Genomic DNA, 27908 nt, shown 5'->3' with positions numbered 1-27908 from the left:
TCGGGAAATCTCCCTTCTTCCTCGCTGCGGCCGCGCTATTTGGGCTTTGAAGCCTCAGGTTCAGAGGGGAAGAAGGAGGGGGTGCAGGGGGAGGAGCCGCGGACCTGCGACAGGGGCGGGGGGAGGAGCCGAGCTGGCACCTCGGCCGGCGCGCGGGGCTGCGGCGGCGGCGGCGGCGGCGGCGGCGGCGGCGGCGGCGGCGGCGGCGGCAGCTCCGGGTGAGTCTGCTCCTCCCCCTCCCCCTGCCACAGCCCCCGCCCCAGCCCCATCCCGGGGGGCGGCCACGGCGCGTGGGGGCGGGGGTCGGTGCAGAGGTGCGCGGATCTCCCGCCCGGGAGTGGGAGTGCTGCAGCGTTTGCTGGTCGCCCCGGGGGAGGGCGCACGTGGCCCTGGAAGGGGGGGTCCCGAAACACCTGGGTGTACCCCAACCTCGCCCACCGATCCCCCGAGCGTGGGGATGGTTTACCCACTCCATGGCCCCTAAGGACTTAGGACTCCGCGGCTTCTCGAGGTCCCAGACATTATTCCTCTCCCCTGCAGCGCCTTGGGACCCCGGCATCTCATAACCCCCCCCCCCCACCTCCAAAAAAATTCCCATCTTCTCTGCAGCCGGGAGAGGTACTAAGGACTTCAATTCCCATCAGTCCCTGCAGAGCCTGGTCTATGAAGCCGCAGCAACGCGAGCGCAAGGCCTGCAGGGAATTGTAGTCTTTAAGGCCCCCCTCCCCGGAGCTGGGGACCCGGAGGTGGGAAGGGGTGGCTGGACTTCTCGGGGGTCGCCTGGGGTCGAGCGTCTGGCCCGAGTAGGACAAGATGTGAGTCTCGGACTGAGCTTTTTCTCACGACCACGACCCCCAGATCCAGCACCCCCTCCCACCACCTGGCTCGTAGGGACAGGCCCGCAGCCCCGTGTCCACCCTACAACCCCCATGGGCTACCGCCAGCCGCCGCCTCGGCTGCCATCCAGGACACAGCAGGGATAAGCGCAGGTGAGTCTGATATGCCTGTCTCGGAGTCCTGGCCTTCTGCAGCACCCCAGGACACCTATCCCTCTGTGAGCCCTATCTGTCTGTCCTTAATTTCCCCAGCGCCCTCCTTCCAGCCCATCTCTGATGTCTAGTTCCAAACCATGTGTCGCTAATTCCCCTTCTCCCCACAGCCACCTATTTCTCCTGGTCCCCTCTCTTTTATGCTCCCCCCTACCAATCCAACCTTCCTTCTGCACCCATGTCTGTCTGCCCAGTCCTTCTCTGTATCCTTTTGTCCATCTGTGATCTCTGGCCATGATTTTTCTGTCCTTTATTTCTGCACCCCATCCATCCTCTTGTCCGCTGCTTGTCTCTCAAAGATATTTCTGTCCATGCTCTTTCCTGGCACTTATCACTGCCCCTCTGTCCACCCATCTCTCACACTCCCATGAATTACACACCAGCTTATTCTTTATGGTTTGTCCATCCCACGTCTCAATCCTTAACTTTCCCTCTGTCTGTTCATCCGTCCCTCTCTTCTGGGCCCCAGTCTGCCCTTCCCATTATCTCTGTCTCCCCTCCCCTTATCTCTCCCTCTCTCAACTTGGTCCTTATCTCTGCATCTTTCATCTCCATCCCTCCCCAGCCAGCACCACACATAACCATCTCTTATCTTTCTACCTCTATCCATCTCTCTCTCACCCCGCCTCTCTCCCTGTCTACATCTTCCTGTTCCCAGGACCTACCAAGCCCTTTCCCACCCTGGGCCATGGCTCACGCTCTTCCTGCTGCTTTGAATGCTTTTCCTCACTCCAGCCCCACTGCCCCCTGCCCATGGCTGGCTCCATCTCATCCTTCAGATTTCAGAGAGCTCCCCCAACTGCCCACCTCCAGGTGCCCTTGTGACACATCCTCCAACTATTTCTTTTAGAGCACTTCTCACAGTCTGAGGGCTATGTGTTTATGTGTGCCTGTTTGTTTATGTGTGTTTGTTGATTTGTTTACTCCTTGTCTCCTCTCATTGCCTTGTGACACCAGGAAGCTGGAGACCGCGTGGGGTTTGTTCCCTGCTGGATCTGCAGCAGCTGGCACAGTGCCTCTCATGTAGTTGGTGCTCAGTGAATATTTGTTGAATGCACGAATGAGAAATGGCTGTTCCGTTGTCTCTCCCTCCCGAAATTCCGTCCCTGCATCTGTGCAACCCTAATCTTTGTCTCCTTGTCTGTCCACCCCTTTATTTATGCATCCTTAATCTCTGCCCCTTGACTGGCCTTCCCAGTCTCTTCCCCCTTGTCCATTTGCCCCTAATTTCTTTTTCCTTGTCCAGTCCTCCCCTAATCTCCATCCCCTTGTCCATCCACCCCCAATCGCTGTCCCCTTGCCTATCCTTTTTCTGTCTCTTTCCGCCCTTTATCCACCCCCCTCCCCCATCCCATTCCCCATCTGCACCCTTGCCCGGCCCCTCCCAAGAACAGGACCCGCTGGCCACCATGTCAGGAGACTACGAGGATGACCTCTGCCGTCGGGCACTCATCCTGGTCTCGGACCTCTGTGCGCGGGTCCGAGATGCCGACACCAGTGACAGGTGCCAAGAGTTCAACGACCTGCGAATCAGAGGCTATCCCCGGGGCCCCGACGCAGGTCAGCATCCCCAGCCGTCTTGGCCAGCCCCCTGCTTCCACTATAGCCAGGAGTTTTAGAGATTCACAACAGCCCTGCTCAGCTTTCTGTTCCTTATGGGGCCAGACCCTCTTACAGTCTTGCCTCCATCCTGCCTGTTGCTGGTCCCCCAAACCTCTGATCTAAGAAGAAGGAGCTCTGTGGTCCATCTGACCTGTGGGCCTGCTGTCCGCCCTCCCTCGCCACCACCCCACTGCTGCCATACATCCCCTTCAGGTATCTTTGTGCATTTCACATAGTGCTTAGAAGCTCAGGCTCTTCAGTCAGTCTGTCTGACTTGTCTGGGTTCAAATCCCACCTCCCCCACTTACGAAATGAATGGCTTCTTCTGTGCCTCGATCTCCTCATCTGGAAAATGGGGATCATAAAAGTGATGACTTCATGGGGCATCTGAGAGACTCAGATGATATAACACGTGTGAAGTGCTAAGAACAAGCTGGGCGCACAGTGGTCATTCAGTATATGTTGGAATATACTTACTGAGCACCAGCTGTGTACCAGACAGTATACGAGATCCACTACCCTTTGTGGTACATATAATCCCTATTTTCTCTTTTTTTTTTAATTTTATGTTTTAATTGAAGTATAGTTGGTTTACAGTGATTCAGCAAAGTGATCCATATATATTCTTTTTCAGATTCTTTCCCATTATAGGTTATTACAAAATACTAAATAGTTATAATCCTTATTTTCAGTGGGGGAAACTGAGGCTCAGAAGGTGAGTGATTGGCTCCAGGTAACCCAGCTGGGAATCAGCAGGGCTCTGAGAGCTAGGGAATATCATGAGTGCCCTCGTCCAGATGAAGAACCTTCAGGAAGCATGAGCTGGGAGGTTACAATGACAGTCACACATGCTGAGTGCCAGGGCGGGGCTCAGCATCTCGAGTGCAGGATGTCCACAGAACAGTGATGAGGAATGAGGCCCAGAGAGCTGAAGCAGCTCGCTCAGAATCTCATAGCCCGTATGCAGGAGAGCCAGATTTTGACCCCAGGAAGTCTAGTACACTACTGCAATTATGGGGGGCGGGGAATCCCAAGACCACCCTCAGGTTCAATGATTTCTAGGACTCACAAAACTCAGAAAAGCTGTTATCCTCATGGCTACGTTTCATGACAGCAAAAGGATGGAGATTAAAATCAGCAAAGGGAAAAGAGGCACAAGGTAAGGTGCAGGAGAGACCAGGTATGAGCCTCCAGTTGTCCTGTCCTGATGGAGTCACGCAGACAGCGCTTAACTCTCCCAGCAACAATGTGTGACAACATGCACAGAGTAGGGCCCACTAGGGGAGCTCACCAGAGCCTCGGTGTCCAGGGTTTTTACTGGGCCTCTGTCATGCAGACAGGGCTGACTGTCCATGTGGCTGAACTTAGTCTTAGCCCCTCCGAAGGTCAAGCTGATAACACGTGGCCCAAAGACCCCACCATCCATCACATTGTTACACAGACTATCTGATGTGGCCCAAGTTTCTCGGGTAAATAAAAACGCTCAGGCAGGACCTTCCAAGGGCTTAGAGGTTCACCCCCAGGAGCTGATCAAGGGCCAAATGTTTCTTTGGGCAAGGTTAATATTTTACTGCACAACTACACTGCCTTGCCCAACCCAAATGGCTCCCCAGTCCAGGCAGACAGGAATGAGAAATCTGCCCGAGTTTGGAGGATTGATGCTTTGACCTGGAGAGGGTCCGGGTCAGGCTGACAGTGGGGGAAAGCATCTCTTCAATTCTTCTCCCCACTTCTCTTCCAAAAGAGAAGGCCCCCTTTTCTCAATTCTTTCCATGTTCAGGAGGCCAGAAAGTCCTTGCTCCGGTTTCTAACAGGCCCCCAGAACTCTAAGTAGATGTCGGTCACTTCGAAAGGAACACCCTAAGGGGTTGGAGGTGGGGTGGGAAACTCAGAGTTCTGCCACTGCCCGCCATGTGGGCCTGCAGGGTCACGTCCTCTCTCTCAGAGACTCAGTTTCCTTATTCGTAAAATAGGATCCATCATCCTTAGGTTACATAGGATCCTGAGCATTAACGCCATGGGCCACTGACTTAGATTCACTGGGCAACTCAGGACTAGAGGGCATCCCCTTGCCACCAAGAGCTCCCTGAGGTGACACAGCCCTTCCACCCAGCTGAGCTCGCTGCCAATGGTTTAGTCACCTGTTCCTCCCCCCTGCCCCCCATAATCCATGGTCTGCACAGAGCAGGAATTTCCCCCGTGTCCCACCTCGCTGACACCCAGAAGTCAACCCCAAATAAATCCACATTTCCTTGAAAAACCCCGCTCCTGGTACCAATTACTGAATGAACCAGAAACCTGCAGTTCAAGATCTGGGCTGTCCTTGGGTTCCTCTGAAAGGCATATTAGCACATAGTAGGCATTCAGAATGTGTTAGCTGCGGTGGCGGTGGTGTTGGATACACGTGGCAGCAGCAATAAGATTTACTATTCTAACAAAAATTCATGTTTGAACTACCATTTATAGGGAAATACTGAGGTGTGGTAGCATAATGGTGAAGACGGTAAAGCCAGGCACCCAGACTCGAAGGCTGACTCCTCTGTTCCAGCTCTAGGGCTCTGTGTCTTTGGTAACTTCGTGTCTCTTGGCCTCAGTTTCCTTTTGTGGAAAATAACAATGGGCGTAATAATGTTGCCAGCCTCCTAGCGTGCCTGTCAGGCATAAGAAAGCTAATGCCTATAAAGCACTTAGGTGTCCAGAACATAGTAGCCTCTCAAGAAATGTTCGCTATTATCTTCCCCAGCTTGTTCTGCACACCATTTACTCCCCGCATTCCTTAAAAGCACCATGAGAGGCAGAACTGATTTTTCCCATTTGTCAAATGGGGACTGTCAGGCTCAGAGAGGTTAAGATATGTTCCCAAAGCCACACAGCAAGCTGGGATTTGAACCCTGACCTGCCTAACTGTGCCATACAGTCTCCTTTCTCCTTGATCAACTCTTAGCATTTTAGGGAACCTTGGTCCTACCTCGGATCGTGTATTGCCTTACAGAGAGTCACTGTGGGCTAGCAATCAAGAGAATAAAAAGATTAAAATCCGAAGACAGACTGCCGGTTCAAATCCCAGATCTGTCACTGACCACGTGTGCAGCCTTACACAGGTCACTCAACCTCGCAGGTTCCTCATCTTTAAAATGGTTAGATAGAAACACCGACCTTGAGTAGTCGTGGAGTTTATACTAAGTGTTACAGGTAGAGTGCTTAGGACGGTGAGTGGCAAATACTAAAGGTTAGCTCTTGGGGACAGCAATGGGAGGATAAACTCTGACCCCGCCCTGACCCCTGACCTTTGTCCTCACTCTCTCCAGACATCTCCGTGAGCCTGCTGTCGGTCATCGTGACGTTCTGTGGCATTGTCCTTCTGGGTGTCTCCCTCTTCGTGTCCTGGAAGCTGTGCTGGGTGCCCTGGAGGGACAAGGGAGGCTCAGCGGTGGGCGGTGGCCCCCTGCGCAAAGACCTAGGCCCTGGGGTCGGGCTGGCAGGCCTGGTAGGCGGCGGTGGGCACCACCTAGGGGCTGGCCTGGGTGGCCATCCCCTGCTGGGGGGCCCACACCACCACGCCCACACTGCCCACCATCCGCCCTTCGCTGAGCTGCTGGAGCCGGGCAGCCTAGGGGGGTCGGACCCCCCAGAGCCCTCCTACTTGGACATGGACTCGTATCCAGAGGCCGCAGCTGCCGTAGTAGCCACTGGGGTCAAACCGAGCCAGACATCTCCTGAGCTACCCTCTGAGGGCGGCGCAGGCTCTGGGCTGCTCCTGCTTCCCCCCAGTGGTGGGGGCTTGCCCAGTGCCCAGTCGCATCAGCAGGTCACAAGCCTGGCACCCACCACCAGGTGAGACAGGCTACTGGGCTGGGGGTCCACTCTGAACTTCTGGTCCTCTTATGTGTCTCTTTCCCATCTATGGCTCTCACGAGTCCTGGGAAAGGAGGGAGCTTGGGGTGTGGATTCCTGAATCCTGGGGAAACAGGGGGCTAGGGCTCCAGACTCCTGAGTTGGAGGGAGGAGGGGGCTAGAGGTCTAGGTTCTTGGATCCAGAGGAAGGAGGAGGCCAAGGACAGGACTCTGGGAGCAGGAAGGTGGAAGAGAATGGAGATCAGACCCCTGAGTCCCTGAGGCACAAAGCAATTCATCTCTTTCTCCCTAAGCCTGGATTGGTGGTGGGACCTGCAGTTCATCCATCCATTATTCATCATTCTGTACATGTATACTGAGCACCTAATATGAGCTAGAGCTGAGCTGGGTGTTGGAAAAGAATAGAGGTGAGCATGGCAGACAGACCCTGCCCTCATGTCACTCACAATCCAGGGGAAGTGGGTCCCCAAATCAGCTGTCCCTATCCAGCCAGGCCAGGGCTGCAGTAAAGCAGCCTAGGGGACGTGGGCAGGACCAGATCACACAGGGTCTTGAATGCTGGACTGAGGGGTTGGCACTTTGTCCTAGGGCACTGGGGAGCCACAGAGGGCTGTGAGCAGAGGAGGTCAGCTCTGGGTGTAGAAAGACCTCTCTGGGGCCACACAGGGGACAGACTGGAGAGACAGATTGGATACCAAGAGTCCAGGCAGGAGAGAACAAGGCTGAACTGGGGATGGTGGAGGAGGAGATGAGGTAGAGAGAGTCAGGGGGCCGAGAGTCAGGGATGGAACTGGGGGCTGACAGCTGTGGGTAGAAGGGGGTGGGAGGAGGTAAGGACAGCACCCAGGGGTCTGGCCTGGTGATGGATTGGGTGAATGGTGGGGCCGTCAGAGGATCTAGGAAGAGCAGCGGGTTTGAGGGAGACCCTGAGCTTATCTGGGTCTTGTTGAATGGGAGGGGCCTGGGGGAGCGTCCAGGGAAAACTGCCTCCCGGAAGGATTGTCTTGGGCCCCAGAGGTTCATAGGTGATTCTTGTCCAGGGGGCTGGCCAAGGGCCCATGGAAAATATAGTTTGAGGTCCCTGGGGAGGCCTTCCAGAGGTTGATGGATACACCAGTCTGAGTTCCTCCTTCCCCCATTATACAGATGAAGAAACTGAGGCCCAGAGGGTGTTAATGACCTCCTCAAAGTCACTCTGGGAGCAGGGAATGGCCCACTGATCAGTAGCTGAAGGCATCTCACCCGGCATCCCTTTCCATGGCTTGGTACCCTCCCACTTCCCCCAGCCTCATGCCTGCCTCTCAGCGCATCTGGGGCTGCCATGTCCAGTCATGACTGCCCATCACTAGGGGCCCGGGTGTGATGGTCCATGCAGGAGAGGATGGATGAGCAGGGACCACAGGGATGGGGAAATTCAGGAGATGGCAGGGAAGGGATTGGAGGGGAGAGAGGAGATGAGGATGGCCCCAGGTGTCTGACCTGCAAATCTAGGTGGATTCTGGGGAACTGGGAGAGGAAGTGGGCTTGGGAGGAGGCACTGAGCCCAGCAGGGAACACGAGGGGTATGTGGTGTTTGATGGGCAGCTGAGGCTGGGGGCTGAACCAGGCTGGAGCTCAGAAGACAGATTTAGCAGACATCAGGTTGCTGATGGTCGAGGAAACCTGGGGCACAGCTGAGTTTGTCCAGGGAAAGCGTGTGAGTGAGAAGGGGAGAAGATGGCAAAGACAGTTAAGGATGGAGCTTTGGGCTTCCAGAGTGTTCTACCAACACAGACAGCCAGAAAAAGAAGTTGAGAGAGAAAGAACAGCCCAGGGGGAGCGATGGTCAGGTGGGAGAGGATGAGGCTGGGACTAGGACGGGTTAGGGAGATTTGGAGAAGGGCAGGTGCAGGACCAGGGGGTCTGGGCTGTGTGAGGCCCCAGGGGTCCATAGAGAAGTTATTCTGGGTCACCCCTTGAGGTCAGAAGGAGGCTTCTAGAGGCTGGTGCAAGCCCAGGTCTGCGGTGCAGCTAGCTTAGAAAAGGGGATAGGTCACCCTCCTCACACAGATGGGGAAACTGTGGCTCAGAGAATTCAAGTGCCTTGCTCAAGGTCACAGTGGGCACAGGTGGGGATCTGTGGACACCTGGCTATGGGGTTTGGGGAGGAGGCAGGGAGCAGCCTCCCAGGTCTTCAGATGCAGCAAAGATCGGAGCCACTGACTGCACCTTGTCTTCCCCACCCCCGCAGGTACCCGGCCCTGCCCCGGCCCCTCACCCAGCAGACCCTGAGCCCCCAGCCTGATCCGGGCAGTGAGGAGCGGCCGCCCGCCCTACCCTTACCCTTACCAGGCGGTGAGGAAAAAGCCAAGCTCATCGGACAGATCAAGCCGGAGTTGTACCAGGGGACTGGACCCGGTGGCCGGCGGGGCGGCGGGGCCCCAGGTTCCGGAGAGGCCGGCGCGGGGGCGCCCTGCGGCCGCATCAGCTTCGCCCTGAGGTACCTCTACGGCTCCGACCAGCTGGTGGTGCGGATCCTGCAGGCCTTGGACCTCCCGGCCAAGGACTCCAATGGCTTCTCAGACCCCTACGTCAAGATCTACCTGCTGCCTGACCGCAAGAAAAAGTTTCAGACCAAGGTCCGGAGCGGTGGGCTGGACATCCGGGTCCCAGGGAGGAGGGGCCGGGGGCCTAGACCCCTGGGTCTGAGGGAGGAGGGGTTGGGGGCAGGGACTCCTGGGTCTGAGGGAGGAGGGGTTGGGGGCGGGGACTCCTGGGTCTGAGGGAGGAGGGGTTGGGGGCGGGGACTCCTGGGTCTGAGGGAGGAGGGGCTGGGGGCCTGGACTCCTGGGTCTGAGGGAGGAGGGGTTGGGGGCGGGGACTCCTGGGTCTGAGGGAGGAGGGGTTGGGGGCGGGGACTCCTGGGTCTGAGGGAGGAGGGGCTGGGGGCCTGGACTCCTGTCTGAGGGAGGAGGGGTTGGGGGCGGGGACTCCTGGGTCTGAGGGAGGAGGGACTGGGGGCCTGGACTCCTGGGTCTGAGGGAGGAGGGGTTGGGGGCGGGGACTCCTGGGTCTGAGGGAGGAGGGGTTGGGGGCGGGGACTCCTGGGTCTGAGGGAGGAGGGGCTGGGGGCCTGGACTCCTGTCTGAGGGAGGAGGGGCCGGGGGCGGGGACTCCTGGGTCTGAGGGAGGAGGGGTTGGGGGCGGGGACTCCTAGGTCTGAGGGAGGAGGGGCCGGGGACCTGGACTCCTGGGTCTGAGGGGGGAGGGGCCGGGGGGCCTGGATCCTGGGTCTGAGGGGGGAGGGGTTGGGGGGCCTGGATCCTGGGTCTGAGGGAGGAGGGGTTGGGGGCGGGGACTCCTGGGTCTGAGGGAGGAGGGGTTGGGGGCGGGGACTCCTGGGTCTGAGGGAGGAGGGGTTGGGGGCGGGGACTCCTGGGTCTGAGGGAGGAGGGGCTGGGGGCCTGGACTCCTGGGTCTGAGGGAGGAGGGGTTGGGGGCGGGGACTCCTGGGTCTGAGGGAGGAGGGGTTGGGGGCGGGGACTCCTAGGTCTGAGGGAGGAGGGGCCGGGGGCCTGGACTCCTGGGTCTGAGGGGGGAGGGGTCGGGGGGCCTGTATCCTGGGTCTGAGGGGGGAGGGGTTGGGGGGCCTGGATCCTGGGTCTGAGGGGGGAGGGGTTGGGGGCGGGGACTCCTGGGTCTGAGGGAGGAGGGGTTGGGGGCGGGGACTCCTGGGTCTGAGGGAGGAGGGGTTGGGGCCGGGACTCCTGATTCTGAGGGAGGAGGGGCTGGTGGTCCAGATTCCTGGGTCTGAAGAAGGAGAGGGCAGGGGTCCGGACTTCTGGGTCCCGGGCAGGAGGGGCTGGTGGGCATGGTGTCTGTCTCCCTTCCTCGCCCACCCCCTCTAGGTACACAGGAAGACCCTGAACCCCGTGTTCAACGAGACATTTCAGTTCTCCGTGCCCCTGGCTGAGCTGGCCCAGCGCAAACTGCACTTCAGCGTCTATGACTTTGACCGCTTCTCCCGGCACGACCTCATCGGCCAGGTGGTTCTGGACAACCTCCTGGAGCTGGCTGAGCAGCCCCCCGACCGCCCGCTCTGGAGGGACATCGTGGAGGGTGGCTCGGTCAGTGGCTCCTGCATCCCCCACCCCGGGGGACCTGGGACCCCTCAGTTTGCCATCTCCTTGCCCTCCACTTCATAACCTCGTAACTCCTTGATCCTGGAGTTTTCTTTTTAGCTTTATTTTGTTGTAAAATATTGCAAACGTACAAGCAAGAATAGAGACTGATATAATGGACCCCAATTCCCCATCCGCACTCTGTCAAATATTAATATCATAACTGGGCCCCAGATTTCCCAACTTCTGACACCACCACCTCACCCCCCCACCCCGTTGACATCTGATGGTGACCATTGAGAAAATTATAATAGACGCCCATGTACCCACCGGCCAGCTTTATCAAACTTCCATGCCATGACCCCATGACGTCTGCCCTCTGGCCCTAGATTCCTGACCCTACAACTTCCCAAGCCCAAAGTTCTTGGCTTTTGTTTTCCCAACTTCCTTCCCCTCACAACCTCCCAATTTTCCAATTCCCAGACTTCCTGAACTCCCCCAACCCCTCTGATCTCTGGACATTTTGTTTCAAACCCCTGACTTTCAGATTCTCTAATATAATCTAATCCTCTGTCTCTTCATGGTCTCCACTAGAATCCTGATAGCCTGATGCCCTAAGCCTCGGACATACTGGGATCCCCAATATCCTGACATCTCCCCAATTCCCCCAACACCCGCCATGGGCCCCTTCCTCATTTCTTACAACCTCATTCTCCTGTACATCCAATCCTTCCCCAAACCCAGCTCCTAGGTCTTCGTTGGGTGTCCTGACCCCTTCCACGCCCCAAACTTCACACCCTCCCAACTCCTCAGCCCTCTCAGTTCCAATCTGTGGGTTTCCCAACATTCCAGCTCTCTGCCAATCTGGGGTAGCTGTGTGTGTCAGGGGTGGGTGAGCCCTGTCTTCATATCACGAGAGGGCTGGTTTTGCCCACCTGATGGCCCTACTCAAGGTCCTTCCCTTCTCCGAGCCTCAGTTTCCCCATATGTACAATGACACGGTTGAACCAGGTGCCCATGGCTCTTCCTAAAGTACCCTTCACTGGACTCTCCAGAGCCTGCTTGCTCAGTCCCTCAAGCCCAGCCTCTGAGAACCACGTGCCTAGTTGTAGGGTCCTGATCGCCCGGACCCACGTCTGTCCCACCAACCCCCGCTCCCTGTCATTCCCCGAGGCAGCCCCACCCGAAGGCACCCTCCTGCATCCATCTTTGTCTCCTTTGGTCACCTCTCGTTTTCTCTCCCCCTCCTGATCGCTCCAGGTATCGCTCATTCTTTCATTTATTCATGCATTCCTTCAACAACTGTTTTTTTTCAGGATCAAGACCCGGGGACCCCAGACAGTCCTCGGGAACTGTGGGTCTAGGTTGTCACACAGTTTGCTGTCAGGGGTCAGCACTATGGGGACACACAGGGGGAGAATCTGCTCAGGGCTGCAGGGAAACTGGGAGCTTGTGGGAAGAGCTGACAGCTAAGCTGAGGCTTGTTGGCTGAGAGGAGATGGGGAGGAAGGGTATTTTAAGCCAAGGGAACAGCCTGGGCAAAGCCTCAGGGGACTGAGTGGGGAGTCTAGGGACCTGGGCTCCTATCAGTGTGGGTGGGAGGCGAGGGGCCGAGATGAGGCTGAAGGATGGGGCAGGCGGGTCATAGGTCCCCTAGCTCTGGCCACTGTTCCAGGTCCATCTGTGTGTGTCACAGCGGAGGGTCTGCCTTCCTTGTAACCTCTGTCTGGTTCTTAGCTGTCTCCTGCCTTAAGACTGACCTCTCTGTGTCTTTTCTCTGCCCCACTCTCTCTGGATCTCTGTCCCTTTCTCGATGTAGGTCTCTGCCTCTGTTTCTCTCTCTCTCTGGGTCTTTTCCCCTCCCCTCTCATTCTGGGTCTCTGTCACTCTCTCTGGGTCTCCATACCCCCCCCCAAGTCTCTGTCCCCCTCTCTGGATCTCTAGTCCTGCCCCTTGGGGACTCTGTCCCCTCCCAGGCCTCGGTGCTCCCTCTGAGTCTATGCCCCTCTTCCTCCTACCCACCCCCTCTGTGCTCCCCTCTCTGGGGCTCTACCACCCCTCTCTCCTCTGGGTCTTTCTGACTTTAGAACTCTGTGGGTCTGTCTTTCTGACTATATCTCTCAGAGTTTGCATCTCTGTCTCAGTCTATTTCTCACCGTGTTCTTCTCTCTCTCTCTCCCTCTTTCTGTCCCTCTCCTGCTCTCTCCCCCAACCCATGCCTCTTCCAGTCTTCCCTGCAGAACAAATAGGATTTGACGGTGGCAGGCAGCTGTGGCCGAGGAGTTACCAGGTTTGGCCCGAAGTCAGATCGTTAAGTAGATCGGAAACCTGAGCCCTGGAGATGTGGGAGGAGAGCTGGAGTCTGGGGATGGGAGAGAAAGTCAGGGAGAGACAGTGGGAGGCTGAGGCAGGGCATCGCTGACCCTCTTTCCCCAACTGCAGGAAAAGGCGGATCTTGGGGAGCTCAACTTCTCACTGTGCTACCTCCCCACGGCCGGGCGCCTCACCGTGACCATCATCAAAGCCTCTAACCTCAAAGCAATGGACCTCACCGGCTTCTCAGGTGGGTTCCGGGAAGGCGCTGGCATCTGAAGGGGGGGGGGGCTGGGACTCCTGGGTCTGAGGGAGGAGGGGGCTGGGGGCCTGGATCCTGGGTCTGAGGGAGGAGGGGCCGGGGGTCTGGATCCTGGGTCTGAGGGGGGAGGGGCTGGGGGTCTGGATCCTGGGTCTGAGGGAGGAGGGGCCGGGGGTCTGGATCCTGGGTCTGAGGGAGGAGGGGTTGGGGGCGGGAACTCCTGGGTCTGAGGGAGGAGGGGTTGGGGGCGGGAACTCCTGGGTCTGAGGGAGGAGGGGTTGGGGGCCTGGACCCCTGGGTCTGAGGGAGGAGGGGTTGGGGGCCTGGACCCCTGGGTCTGAGAGGGGAGGGGCCGGGGGCCTGGACTCCTGGGTCTGAGGGAGGAGGGGCCGGGGGCCTGGACCCCTGGGTCTGAGGGAGGAGGGGCTGGGGGGAAAAAGGCTGCAGATCCAGACCCTTGGGTCTGGGAGAAGAGGGGTCTGGGGTCCGCAGTCGGGTCTGAGGAAGTCGAGGTTCAGTGCTCTCCACAACCGCCCCCAGACCCCTACGTGAAGGCCTCTCTGATCAGCGAGGGGCGGCGTCTGAAGAAGCGGAAAACCTCGATCAAGAAGAACACGCTGAACCCCACGTACAACGAGGCGCTGGTGTTCGACGTGGCCCCCGAGAGCGTGGAGAACGTGGGGCTCAGCATCGCGGTGGTGGATTATGATTGGTGAGGGCTGGGGGGGGGGGTGAGGGGCGGGGCGAGAGCAGGGGGCGGGGCCGGGCCCGCCTCCCTCCCTCTCAGGTGCTCACCGACCCCCCACCCCTGACCCCCAGCATCGGACACAACGAGGTGATCGGCGTGTGCCGCGTGGGTCCCGACGCCGCCGACCCCCATGGCCGCGAGCACTGGGCCGAGATGCTGGCCAACCCGCGCAAGCCCGTGGAGCGCTGGCACCAGCTGGTGGAGGTGCGTGGGCGCCACCCGAGGCCCCTCCCCCCGCCGGTCGCCCCCTCACTCACGCAGCGCGTCACGCCTCTGTGGGCTGCGGAGTCAGCCTAGGTTCCAATCCCCGCTCTACCATCTCCAGCTGTGTGATTTAGAGCAAGTTACTTGAACTCTCTGTGCCTCAATTTCCTCTGTTGGGAAATGGGACCATTAATAGCACCTATTGTTAGGACAGATGCGAAGATTCAGTGAGTTAATGCAGGACTAAGTGTCTGCCTCTTAGTAAGGGCTCAGTAAATAGCTACTGTTATAATTATTACCCATGGTGCTAAGTCCCAAACGAAAGGAAAACACTAGGTGATAAAATAGAGCGGGGGTTTTCTTTATTTGTTATTTAAAGCAGGCTGTGAAAATTGGTGGATTGTGGTTTACTGGGTAGGGATCAACAATTTTTCTTTTGAAATGAATAAGAAAATGAAGTTGAAATAGAACAGAACAGACATTTTCACAGGGCAGCAAACCAAGGATCATAGTATTAATTTATTTTTCTCTCTGTCAGATTCCAAACGTTTTGGAATCTGGGAGGTAGAGGGAATCTGGATGGGGGATGGAGGATGCCCTTTAGATTAGGGGGTCATGGAGGGCTTCTTGGAGGAGGTGACATTTGAGCAGAGGCCTGGAGGTTGAAAAGGAATGGGCTCAGGTGAAGAAGATTGTAGGGAGAGGGCAAGGCTGCCCGTTCTTCGGAATCATCGAGGAGGCTGGTGTCAGCGGTGAGCCTGGAGCAGACGAAGAAGGGGTGCGAGCAGATCCCAAGAGGCCTTGTGGGTCATGCAAGAACCAGCCTGACAATTTTTAAATTAAAAATTTAAGATCACTTAAGATCATTACTTGGTCAAGAGAAATTTTCAAACGTGGTTCTCTCATTTGAAACCAAGAAAAGCAAAGAAGTAGATTTTGAAACTATTGATGAATTTGCTGTCACTAAAGCCAAGAAAGTAAAATTATACTAAATTCTTTGTAGGGTATAAATTAAACATTTAAACTTAAGACAATGTGAATTTCAATACACTTACTCTTCTTTTTTTTTCAACATTTTCTCAATTATTTTAATATGCCAGGAAAAAAAATTTTTAAATACAGAAAAATCAGGTGCATATTTCTCCTTTCGTCTCCAGTTCTTGAGCCCGGGAACGGACCCTTATTTCCAATTTAAATAAATTTTAATTTTAAATAAATAAAATAAATTTTAAATAAAACAAGTTTCATTTAAAATTTATTTTAAATGGCACAGGACTGGCTTTTATTTAAAATTTATATTTTGCTCATCATGGATTTTTTTTTTGCATTAATTTTGATTTTTTTTTTTAAATTGCATTACAATAGCATTTATCTTGATTGCTGAGTTTGGATGCACCTTAAATTTTACACTAGGAGTCAGTTCCTCACTTGGAATTGACTAGTCTGGCCCTGCTTTGGACTTTTTTCCTGGGTTGAGGGGGCGGGGGGATTTAAAGGGCTGAGCACAGAACTCAGACGTGAGTTTTGAAAAGACTGTGATTCTACGTGGATAAACAGATGGCAGCTTCTCCGTCCTTCCGTCACCCACTCTTCTAATTCACTCACTCATTTATTCACAAACTTCTCTGGAAGCTCCTGTGTGCCCTGCTCGTGCTCCTCAGCAGAGAGGAGCTGAACCCCGGCAGAGTCTGGCCGTGACCTTGACTTTCAGCCAGTAGTGTTACGTGGCCCCACAGCATCTTTCTACTCCCAGAGCTGACCCTGCCCCTTCTCTGCTCAGCCCTCCCATAGCTCCACGGCAACCCCAGGACTAGGTCTCAGCCCCTCCGAGGCCCGGCAGGGTCTTCCCCATCACCCCAGCATCCTCACCTCTCCTCACATTTCCCCTGACTGCTTCCTTGTGTCTCAGTTTCTGCATCTGTAGAATGGGACTGTTGTACCGCTTGTCCCATCACTTCAGAGCCAGGCCAAAAAAAAGAGAACTGTAAGTGATGAAAACAGGGAATTCCCTGGCAGTCCAGTGGTTAGGACTTGCGCTTTCACTACCGAGGGCGAGGCTTCAAGCCATGGTTGGGGAAGTAAGATCCCACAAGCTGCGCATCGCAACCAAAAAAAAAAAAAGATGAAAACAGGTTTGATGTCTTATTAGATTGATTATTAGCAACTGTTTTGTCTCTGTCCCCCACTCCTGAGCCTTCTGGATTTCCCCTTTCAGGAAAAGACTTTGACCAGCTTCACAAAAGGCAGCAAAGGATTGTCAGAGAAAGAGAACTCAGAGTGAGGGGTAAGGAACCCAGACCGGGGGTGGGAGGGGCTGGACTCCTGGGTCTGAGGATGGAGAGATGTGGGACTGGGATTCCTGGGTCCCTGGGGTGGTGATGGAACTACAGCAGGTCATGGGCCAGCTCTCTGCCATCACTGATGTTTCCTCCCTGCCCGGTCCTGCAGGTCTGGCCTAAGCTCAGGATCGGACCAGGCCCCCTCAGGACCCCATCCCTTCCTGCCCGGACTGTGAATTCATCTCCTCGAAGCCATAACGTCCGAGCCACGTGGTGCGGGGCAGCCCTGGGCCTGCCCATCCTTCTACCCCTGGAGGCGTGGGGATGGAAGGCAGGCGGGCCCAGCTCCCTGTTTCAGGGTGGGGGGCATTCAGTCTCCACTGTGTCTGTCCTCCCTTCCCCGGGGCTCCCCATCCAGGCGAGGGGCCGTGCATGTCTGGGGGACCCCGACCCCTCCCCAAACCTCTGTCAGTCTGTGTGTCTCTTTGCTGTTTGTACAAGACTTGGTGTCCTAACCCTTGTTCTCACCGTGAATGTCAACAGACCAATCCTCCGTGTTCCCCTAGACACACGCACACCTGTGTCTACCCTATCTGTTCACCACATCCCCCGTCTGGCCAATCCCCCCACTGCTGCTGCTATCAATGCCAGAATAAACACATACCGTGGGTCTCACTGCATCTAGGGCTCCTGTCCTTTCTGGGACCGGGAAGCTGGGTTGGAACATCCTGGCTCTGCATTCAGACACATGTTTCATTCACTGCCTGGGTGACCTTTGGCAACTTAATTGATTTATCTGAGCCTTTCTAAATTACACATTGGCCAGGACCACTGTGATTATAGGACACAAAATGCAACCCAGGGGCTTCCCTCGTGGCGCAGTGGTTAAGAATCTGCCTGCCAACGCAGGGGACACGGGTTAGAGCCCTGATCCGGGAAGATCTCACATGCTGCAGAGCAACTAAGCCGGTGCGCCACAACTACTGAGCCCGTGCGCCTAGAGCCTGTACTCTGCAACAAGAGAAGCCACTGCAATGAGAAGCCCGCGCACCGCAACACAGAGTAGCCCCCACTTGCTGCAACTAGAGAAAGCCCACGCACAGCAACGAAGACCCAACGCAGCCAAAAATTAATTAATTAATTAATTAATTAATATTTAAAAAGGCAACCCAAACTACTGTAAGCCACAAGCAGAATGGAAAGACATCCAGGCAAGTCTGAGCGTACAGAAGGACTTCAGGCATGGTTGGATCCAGGTGTTCGAGTGATTCTGCTTTGTCCTTTATTGACTTCATTCTCAGGCAGGTCTTTGTGGTGGTAATAAATGGCCATTTGGAACTGCAGGCTTATAAAGCTGCATCTGCCATCATGCCTTCAGCTGCAGAAAACAGAAAGAGCTGAAATGGTAGAGATTTCTTTTGCTCATCTAACAAACATTTTAAAGATACAAAGTCACAGGGTTAGTTCAGCTGCTCAGTGTCAGGCATGCGTTGGCGTCTGTGAGAATTGTTTTGCTTTCCCCTCATGGGTACAAACTGTCTGCAACGGTACCACATGCTGTGTTCTCAGACGGTGACATCTAAAGCAGAAAATGTGGACAGGGGCCTCCCCTTATGTGTTCGCTTTTTTTCCTCCCCAGAAGAGTTCTCCTTCTCATTTGCCAGAGTGGGTTCTATGGCCAGCCTGGGTTGCAAAGCAGTCTGGAAAGTGAGCATCTGTCATTTCTAGTCTATATCGTGGGATGTAGCCCTTGCCAGCAAGGAAGCCCAGAAAGGGGAATGATTGTTGGGTAGGAAATTAACAGGACCTGCTGCAGTTGCAAAAAACTTGGAAACAAAATTAGGATAGTCTCTCTCTCTTTCTCTCTTTCTCTCTCCCTGCTTCCATATCATTCAGGAAAAGGATTCTGATTGGTCCTGCTTGGCCTTGGATCATCACCTCAAGCTAAGCATGTGTCCAGTTGGCAAGCTTGCTCTTGAGCCTTCCCCCTGCCATGGCTGATTCTTCCTCCGCTGCCCATCTCACCTGGATTGGCTCAGACCCCCTCAGGAACTCATCCCTTCTTGCCTAGCTGTGAATTCATCTCCTGAAGTCATAACGGTTTGTTAGTAGAGAACATGGGGGGTCCCTTGATTGACAGCCCCAACAAAATCACATGGCAGCGCGTGCCGCAACTACTGAGCCCACACACGCTGGAGCCCACGCGCCACAACTAGAGAGAAGCCCGCGCGCCGCAAGGAAGACCCTGTGCACCACAGCGAAAGATCCCTCATGCCGCAACTAAGACCCAACGCAGCCAAATAAATAAATAATTTTTAAAAAGAATCACATGGCAGTAGTCAGGGGACTGTCCTTCAAAGTAGTGAATGTCCACTACATGACTAGTTGACATTAATTCACACCCACTTGCCCATACACACCATTTCAAAAAATTCTACCATGAAAAAATAGTACAGCCACTGTATTCATTTGCTAGGGCTGCCATAACAAATTACCGCAAAGTGGCTGGCTGAAAACGACAGAAATGTATTTTCTAATAGTTCTAGAGACCAGAAGTCTGAAGTCAAGGTGTCAGCAGGGTTGGTTCCTGCTGAGGCTCTAGGAGAGAATTCGTACCATGCCTCTCACCTAGCTCCTGGTAGCTGCCTGAAATCCTTGGCGTCACTCCAATCTCTGCTTCTGTCTTCATATCGCCTTGTCCCCTGGGTCTCTGTATCTCAAATCTCCCTCTCCCTTTCCCTGTATTTTAAAGCACATAGAACACTGATTTTTTTGTTTTTTGGTTTTTTTTTTTGCACTCTAATAGGAGTACATGTACTCTCTTTTCTTGAGGAATGAGCACTTTTCAAAACTCTAATAAATGTCAAGGTTAGAAAGGTACAATACTATTTGTAAAGTTCAGCTTAAAGGCAAACAAGGCAGCCTATTAGCATCCACAAGGATTGCAAGTTGATTTTAACCTAATAAATATCTTGAAAATACCCTTAGGGAGACAGTCTATCATGCCAAACTTATCCTTTAAATTAATGTCATACTCTGCTGGGCATGGTGCTCGTTTATTCTTTTTGCCAACTTTGATGATGCCACTACGTTCAGCAAGTTTATCTGGTACACAAGTGAGCTTTGTTTTTTGTTGTCGTTTTTGTTTTTTGTTTTTTCTGGCCACACCACGCGGCTTGCAAGATCTTAGTTCTCCCACCAGGGATCGAACCTGTGCCCCCTGCAGTGGAAACGCGGAGTCCTAACCACTGGACCGCCAGGGAAGTCCCTACAAGTGAGCTTTGAATTTGAGCCTAGACGCAAATTCTCCTCCCCATGTATTAGCTCTGTGACTTTGGGCAAAGTATATAACCTCTCTATGCCTCAATTTCTTTAACTGTAGGGTAGAGAAATGATAATGCCTACTTCACAAGAATGTTACGCAGATTAAATGAAATAATACACGTGAGACACTTAGCGTGGTATTTCGTATATAGTAACTGACTCAAATGTTAGCTAATAATATGGATAATAATGGTGACTATACTAATAATGATTATATATTATTAGAATACATTTATGCATTAGGAATCTTCATAATCACTTTAATATTGACTGACCTAAAATATAAGTATCAGCTGTTCCAGAAGAGAGAAAGATGTTTCAGGGTAAGGAAATGTAAGCAGGACAATTTTTTAAATCACTAATTTGCTTTGAATAGGCATAAGTTGGTTACAATCAACCCTACATGGGGTTTGTGGGGGGTTTTTGTTGTTGTTGTTTTTCTGCCTTTCTCTTATAAAGATACCTGTCATTGGATTTAGGGACCGCTCTAAATCCAGGATGATCTCATCTGGAAATCCTTAACTCAATTACATCTGCAAAGACCCCTTTTCCAAATAAGATCCCATTTGCAGGTTCTGGGGAGTTACGACAATGACATATCTTTTGAGAGTCACCATTAAACCTCTTGCAATCAGCTCGAAAAACAGTTTATCAGTTTTTCATAAAGTTAAACATAAACTTACCATGTGACTCAGCAATCCCACTCCGAAGTAATGTTTACCCATGAGAAGTAAAAGCATATGTCCACACAAATAGTCACAGCAACCTTATTCACAATAACCCCAATCTGGAAAACTGAGAACAATGGAAATGTTCATCAACAGGAATGGGTAAACAAATTGTATGTCCATAGGATGGACTACTACTCAGCAATCAAAAGAACTACGGACTGATATGTGTGACATCACAGATAAATCTCAGAAACAGTGTGTCTTGTGAAAGAAGCCAGATAGAAAAGAATACAAACTGTATGATTCCATTTCTATGAAATTGTAAGAAGGGAAGACTAATCTCTAAGGACAGAAGTCAGATTAGGGTTGCCTGGAGCCAAGGAGTGGGGATGGGGGATTGATTATACACAGGTAAGGAGGAACCTTTTGGGATGATGGAACCGTTCTATATCTTGATTGTGGAGGTGGCCGTACACTGTATATACTTGTCAAAACTCATAGAAGAGTACACTTAAAATTGGTGCATTCTTTTAAATTATGGCAAAATACACATAACAGGGGCTTCCCTGGTGGCACAGTGGTTAAGAATCCGCCTGCCAACACAGGGAACACGGGTTCGAGCCCTGGTCCGGGAAGATCCCACATGCCGCGGAGCAACTAAGCCCGTGCGCCACAACTACTGAGCCTGCGCTCTAGAGCCCGTGAGCCACAACTGCTGAGCCCCCGAGCCACAACTACTGAAGCCTGCATGCCTAGAGCCCGTGCTCCACAACAAGAGAAGCCACCGCAGTGAGAAGCCCACACCCCGGAGCAAAGGGCAGCTCCCGCTCGAAGGAACTAGAGAAAGCCTGTGTGCAGCAAAGAAGACCCAACACAGCCAAAAAAAAATAAAAAATAAAAAAAAAATACACATAACATAAAATTTACTATCTTAACCCTTTTGAAGGTTCAGTGCAGTAGTGTTAAGTACATTCACATTGTTGTGCAACCAATCTCCAGAACTCTTTTCATCTTGCAGAAACGGAAACTTTCAGTAAAAGTTTTACTTTTACTGATCACTCAGTAAACAACTCCTCAACCCCCACCCACCTCAGCCCCTGGCAACCGCCATTCTAGCAACCGCACGTAAGTGGAATCATACAGTGTTTTCCTACAATTGTAACAAATGTACCACACTAATGCAGGATGTTAATAATAAAGGGAATTAGGAGAGGGCATGTTAGGGTGCAGAGAATTAGGGTACAGAGTTCCCCTTAGGGTATACGGGAACTTTCTGTACTTTTCGCTCATTTTCTGTAAACCTAAAACTGCTTTTTTAAAAAGCCTATTAATTTCTTTTTAAACGATAACAGATGCCAATCAGGCAAAAACCACAGGTGTCCGTTATAGGGGTCCATAGTTGCAGTAGGTGTCCACTCTAACGATAGTATGCACATCTGGGGATGATTATGGAGATTGGAAAGGATAATAAAGGCGAATGCCCTTTGCGTATGGAAGTATTTGAGACCAAGGTCATTCCTTATTCCTGGGCACACAGTTTCTTTCTTCCTGCGTCCTCTAGACCTCTCTTAGGACGGCTAGGGCAGAAAAGATGTAGCCAATCAAGAGTGGCTCGCCAGTGACGTCACCAGTCACCAAGGCCTCCAAGGGCTCAGCACACCGTGGCGCCCTCTGGCGGGGAAAAGGGAGGCTGTATCTGAGAGAGAACCAATCTGGTCAGCTGACTTTGGCCGAGTTCCAGCGCCCGGTGCAATACCCCTCACGCCCCCTGGCAACTCAAGTCACTTACCATCTCCAGAAACCCTACCAGGAGAGAGAAATGCTGAGAGGAAGGAAAGATCAAGAGTCCCTGGCATCCAATCAGATACAGGAATTAACTCAACAGACATCCAATCAGATTAGCGATCCAACCAAATAGCGCAGGTATCCCTTTAGACAGAGGAGAGTTGCCATGACAACACGAGTCTCTATAGAGTTTGCAGAGTCCCTAAGCTCAAACGTTTGAGCGCCATCTGGCGCTCGGCAACTCTTGGCCACTTACTCCAGCAAGCGCACGCTAGTTGAAGGCAGCCAATAAGGCGGGGCAAAGCCTCTGTGACGTCACTAGTTGCGGAGTCGGTGCCTGGAGAGCGTGAGCTCGAAGGCGAGTTCGTGTGAGCTCCTGCGAGCCCGCTGGCGGGTCGCGCACACTTTCTCCAGTACAGCGGTTGGTGCGCATGCGCTCGTGTTTCTTTTTCCTTTTTCCTTTTTTTTTTTTTTAAGCGTAAGGAAGCAATAAAAGGCGGGAAAGGGCATGAGGCGAGGCGTGAGGCGAGAGGCACAAGGCGGACGGCTAGGCTGATTGACTGACAGATGGACCGAGGGGGGGCCCCCCTTGGTCCCAGAAAAGGCCTGAGAGACGGTGTGGCCCCATAAAATCTTTCTGAGGGACAGAGCCCCAGAGATGCCAGAGACTGACTAGAAGAAAGAACTCCAAAGGGACAGAGACCTCCCCCCATATGCACACCTACAGGAACAGAACACGATTCAGACACGATAGAAAATCGCAGTGATGGAGAAGCGGGGAAGCGACAGAGGAACATAAATGACGCGACCAGGGGAAGGGCCCAGAGGCGAGAGAGAGAGTGACGGTGATTGGGAACGATAACGGGCGGTTGTTATAGAGATGGAGGGGACAGAAGTAAGTCCATGGTCACAGAGGGCCTGAAGGCATGGGGGACCGAGGCGAGAGGAGTGAGGACAGCGGCAGAGAGAGAGAGAAGTGGGATCGGCCATGATGAAGAAGATCATCGGAGGCAAAGGAAGAGTAGCAGAGAGAGAAGAGAGTGAGTCAGGGTGAGGTAGAAGTTGCAGAAGTGATGGACACGGAGAAGAGGTCAACAGAGACTGAGGGGACTGAGACACTAAGACCCCAAGAGTCCTGGACAGAAAGCAAGGGGTCTAAGAAAGAAGGGAGAGAGACCAAGGGGACCATAATACAAAAAGAGAGAACAGTGTCATGGGGAGGAAGAGGACGGTGACAGAAGGGACAAAGACCAAAGGGACAGTGGCAGATATAGAGAAGGTGATGATCACAAAGAGAGAGAAGACAGACTCAGAGGTGATCAAGATATAGAGGATAGTGACAGAGAAAGAGAAGACAGAGATAAGAGATGGAAATAATGTGTGGGAAAGTGACAAAAATAGAGGGAAAGGTGTGAGAGTTGAAGGCAAGAAGGACAGCGGCAAAGAGAACAACTTCAGGCAGAGGCGGCGGAGATAAAGGAAGGTAACGATGTTAGAGAAAACAATATATATTAGATAAGGAGTGGACCAATCTACAGAGGGGTCAGAGAGAATGGAAAGTGGCAGAGAGAGAGATGAACAGAAGTAGAGGGTGCAGAGACAGAGCTGTAGGAGGGTCAAAGGCAGAGAGGGGACCATGACAGAAATAGAGGACCAGAGAACACAGAAGCAGAGTGGGGGACCGAGATGGAGGATTCAGAGTGGGAGGAGACCCAGACACAGACAGATTGAGAGCGAACGGAAACAGAATGCACAGACTCCGAGTAGAGAGCAAAGTGGTGACAGCACCGGAGTGGGGTAACAGAGCACATTCAGTGACACAGTGACAAGTGAAGAAATCGAGACAGAGAGGATGGTGACAGAAGGGAGTGATGAAGATGATGAAGACAGATTGCAGAAACATAACAGGCATAGAGACCAGAAAGGGGAGTGGGGCAGAGATAGAGGGATTGATGACCAACATAGAGGTTGGCTTGGCAGACGTCCTGGAGATAAAGCCAGGGAGCAGGGTTGTGGGCAGTCAGAAATGTTGGAATTGTATCTTACAGAGGAGGATAGAGACAGAAGGAGAACACGGCCAAGGCACAACAAAAAAAGATAGGGACGCAAAGACAGAGACCAAGTCATAGAGATGAACAGCGAGATGAGCAAAGAAAAGAAATGAGAGGGTCAGAGTCACCTGAGGCTCAGTGAAATGTAAGGTCGACAGATGAAACAAAGATGGGTGGGGAAGTGAACAAAGTTCTCGAGAGAGTAAAAGGGACAGACCCACCCATGGATACCAACTGAGACCCACTACCCAGGCTAATACCTGATCCTGGGAAGTCCTGCAAACCAGGGAAGCTCAAGCTTTCTTCCTTATGCCACTTTGGTAAGTTGTGACCTTGATTTGGGATTGTGTTTTGAAAGGTCTCCACACAGATTCTAGATTTGTGTCCGTGTTTCTAAATCCCCCAGTCATCTCGCTTTGGCCCACTTTAGCCACAGCACAAAAGAGGTTGTAAAATCGCTTTTTTTCATTCATTCATTCATTCAACAAATATTGAGTACTCACTATGTGCCAGACACTATTCTGGGTGCTGAGGAAACAGCAGTGGACAAAACGAAGTACATGCACCCATAGAGATTTCAACGCAGTCGGTGGGCAAATAAATACATAACGTCAAGTAGTGTTAAGTGCTAAGAAGAAAAATTAAGCAAAGCTAAGAGGACAGCGTAATTGAAGTTGTTAATAATAGCAGGCTAGGTTATTCAGATCAATCCTCCCACTGGAACATTAAAATTGCTGGATGGAAAAAAATTTTTTTAAGTCTTAAAAGCATTGTAGGTCTCACAAGATTCATCAGGCCATAACTGAAGAGAAATCAAGAACCCAGAGAAATAATCAGAGTACTTCTGCCCTGAGGGAATTTGAACTTTTACTTAGATGAAGGGAATAAAAACAGCTCAGGTCCCACCCAAGGTAGGAATCCACATTAAACTGGGAAAGCAATGGCTACACCTTCAGGGTAAAGGAAGCGGGAAGTACATGGACCCTCAGTTGTGAATTTGCAGTCCATTACCTGGATGGTTCAAAAGATCTCAGGCTGTGAATTTAGTTTGGTTTCAGACTGGGAGTGTTTCTAGGCTCTTGACAATAGCACACACAAAAAGTTTTCTCCGGTGAAAAGAACCTTCATTAAAGGCCCAAATCATTCCTGTAAACATATTTTCAAGGAAAGGGAGTAGCACACAGTCAGATATAACCAGGTGGACAAAGTGCCAGGAGAAAGAACCAGCAGAAATAAGAGACACTAGAAATAAACCCATCAAAATACTTGTGTTATTGGAATTATCAGACAAACATAAAAACAATATGCTTTGTTTAGATAAAATAAAAGATTGCCATTTTTTTCATAAACCAAGAAACCAGAAACTTTATCTAGATGTTTTAAAAATAACAAAACTAGTAGAAACTTCAAACTAAGGGAATAGATTTAAAGTTAAAATCAACAGTTGAATAGAGAAATAGTGAATTGGAACATAGGTCAAAGAAATCATTCACAATGAACCTTGAAGAGACAGGGTAGAAAACATACAAAAGAAGTCAAGAGACATGGGGAATAGAGTGAGAGGGTCTTATCTATATTTATTCTGAGTCCCCAAAAGAGAGGAGAATGAGAATGTGGCAAAAGGAATATTTAGGGAAATAATGGTGGATTTTTCAAGTTTTCCAAAATTAAAAATGAGAAACTGTAACCCAAAGATTCAAGAAGCCCAATAAATCACAAGCAAAATAAAAATAAAGAAATCCACACCTAGAAACATTATTGTATATTTGAAGAATACCAAAAGGCAAAGAGATCTCAGTAGCAGCTAGAGAAAACAGACAGTCCTTCAAAAGATCAATAGTTAGATAACAACTGACTTCATAACAATAACAATGGAAGCCAGAATAAGATCAATGTGCTGGTAGAAAATAACCGCCAATTTTATACCCAGTGAAAAATAAATCTCAAGAATGAGATCAGGGAATTCCCTGGTGGTCCAGTGGTTAGGACTCCACGCTTCTCCTGCAGGGGGCCCAGGTTCAATCCCTGGTCAGGGAACTAAGATCCTGTAAGGTGGGCCGCTAGGCCAAAAAAAAAAAAAATCGTATATTAAAACAACTTTATACTAATACATTTGAAAATATAGATGAAATGGACACATCCCTAGAAAACTATAACCTGCCAAAAGTGACATGAGAAGAAATATAGAATTTGATTAATCTTAATACCATTTAAACAAATCAAAACAGTAATTTTTAAAAGATAAACCACAAAGAAAATTCTGAGTCCAGACATTGTCACTGGCAAGTTCTGCTCAACATTTAAGGAAGAAATGATCCCAGTATCATGCAAACTCTTCCAGAGACTAGGAGAGTAATCGTTCTCCAGATCATCTTATGAGGCAAGCCTAACTTTGATACCAAAACCTAACAGGGAGAGTATGAGAAAAGAAAATTATAGGCCAATATTCAGTTTTAAAATGCTAAATAATAGAATGAATGTATGGGAATCCATGTTCTGGATTTTCCCATAATGGCTCCTTTGCAGCATTAAATATTTGCCAAAATAATTTTGGAGAGCCCATACTTTGCTGGCCCTTGAACATGGACTTGGTCTGCCTCTTGAGTTATCCAGTATTGGTTCCAGGCAGAAGGGAGAGCTGGGAAAAGGAGCATGTTTGACATGTTTGAGGGACAGAAAGAAAGTCAGAATAGCCAGAGGGAGCATAGTGAATGAGAGGGAGGGGGGCTCAAAATAGAGGCAGAGAGGCAGGGGCCAAATCATATAGGGCCTGGTGGCCATAGTGAGATGTTTCCTTTTTATTCTAAGAGGAAAGGAAAGCCATGAGCTGACTAGGCCAGAATTCAAAACCTTCTATATACATTTGTTGTGTATCTTGGGCAATTCACTGTACCTCTCTGATTCTTTAGTTGTCCCAAGAGTGGGAAGAGAGAAGAAAGAGAGAAATAATCCAGGAAGGAGATTCAAGAGACGTTGCATTTTCTCCCACCCTCCCTCTGGTGGATCTCAAAAGAGGGGCTGAGAGATTTCCTTCAAAGAAGAGTGAAGTTATCCCAAAGAGCTTTTTGTACCTTCTACAGAGAGCTCCCACCTTTAATTCCTTGAACCAGTCATTTGTCTGTGACCCAAAGCTCCTCTACAGGAATGGAGGGAGGGATCCAAGACCCCCTGAAGACATTCTCTCTTCTCTCCTTCCCTTTGGTGCCTCCCTGATGATCTGTTTGGAACTGAGCAGGACATCATAACCTGGGGCCAGACTTCAGGGGGTCACAAGTTTCCCTGAAATTGTATATGAAGGTTTGTCTGCGAGTGTTTGTCTCCAGGCAAAGTGTTTTTAGCTCATCAGATTCTCAAAAGACTATTTCGCTTGCAAAGAACAAAACTCCAATTCAGACTGGCTGAAAAAAAAAAAAAAAAAAAAAAAAGGAAGAGGAATTGTTATTGCCGCATATAAATGAAAAGTCGTGGCAACCCCAAAACTTCAAGCACAGATCCAGACACTCGCATGATGTCATCTGGATGCCTCTGATAAGCCCTGATTTCCTCTGATTGGCCTCATCTTCACACGGGCTCTCCCTTCCTCATGGAAATGACCTTTTGATTATATTAGACCACCTGGATAATCCGGGCTACTCTCCCTATCTTAAAGTCAGCAGATTAGCAAA

General features: G+C 51.5%; 2 protein-coding genes across 4 annotated transcripts in view; one reads left to right on the top strand and one right to left on the bottom strand.

Moving 5' to 3' along the window:
- Nucleotides 1-27908, bottom strand: part of GPR32 (G protein-coupled receptor 32) — a 151951-nt gene that overhangs the window by 88191 nt on the left and 35852 nt on the right.
- On the top strand, nucleotides 175-19860 carry SYT3 (synaptotagmin 3). Of its 3 annotated transcripts, XR_014237584.1 has the most exons (12): nucleotides 175-218; nucleotides 859-989; nucleotides 2444-2609; nucleotides 5960-6485; nucleotides 8737-9124; nucleotides 10394-10612; nucleotides 13049-13169; nucleotides 13722-13893; nucleotides 14001-14133; nucleotides 16349-16417; nucleotides 16582-18119; nucleotides 18309-19860. XR_014237584.1 is itself a non-coding variant. In XM_082367713.1 (11 exons), the coding sequence occupies exons 3-10, from the start codon at nucleotides 2459-2461 to the stop codon at nucleotides 16412-16414; spliced, it is 1776 nt and encodes a 591-aa protein (XP_082223839.1). In that variant the 5' UTR covers nucleotides 175-218; nucleotides 859-989; nucleotides 2444-2458; the 3' UTR covers nucleotides 16415-16417; nucleotides 16582-19860. The 3 variants fall into 3 exon arrangements, 2 of the variants coding, with proteins under 2 accessions (XP_082223839.1, XP_082223840.1); XM_082367713.1 differs by having other exon boundaries at nucleotides 16582-19860; XM_082367714.1 differs by having other exon boundaries at nucleotides 181-218; nucleotides 2439-2609; nucleotides 16582-19860.

This window comes from Balaenoptera borealis (assembly GCF_965194805.1).
Source record: "Balaenoptera borealis genome assembly, chromosome: 19".
NCBI classification, from domain to species: Eukaryota; Metazoa; Chordata; class Mammalia; order Artiodactyla; family Balaenopteridae; genus Balaenoptera; species Balaenoptera borealis.
The sequence above is the reverse complement of the archived record's forward strand: the minus strand, read 5'-3'. Positions and strand labels throughout refer to the sequence as shown.

Excerpts from the sequence above, each read along its gene's own strand:
- SYT3 (XM_082367713.1), top strand. The coding sequence starts at position 2,459 with ATGTCAGGAGACTACGAGGATGACCTCTGCCGTCGGGCACTCATCCTG. Across the intron at positions 9,125-10,393 it reads AGAAAAAGTTTCAGACCAAG|GTACACAGGAAGACCCTGAA; the intron begins GTCCGGAGCGGT and ends CACCCCCTCTAG. Across the intron at positions 14,134-16,348 it reads GCTGGCACCAGCTGGTGGAG|GAAAAGACTTTGACCAGCTT; the intron begins GTGCGTGGGCGC and ends TTCCCCTTTCAG.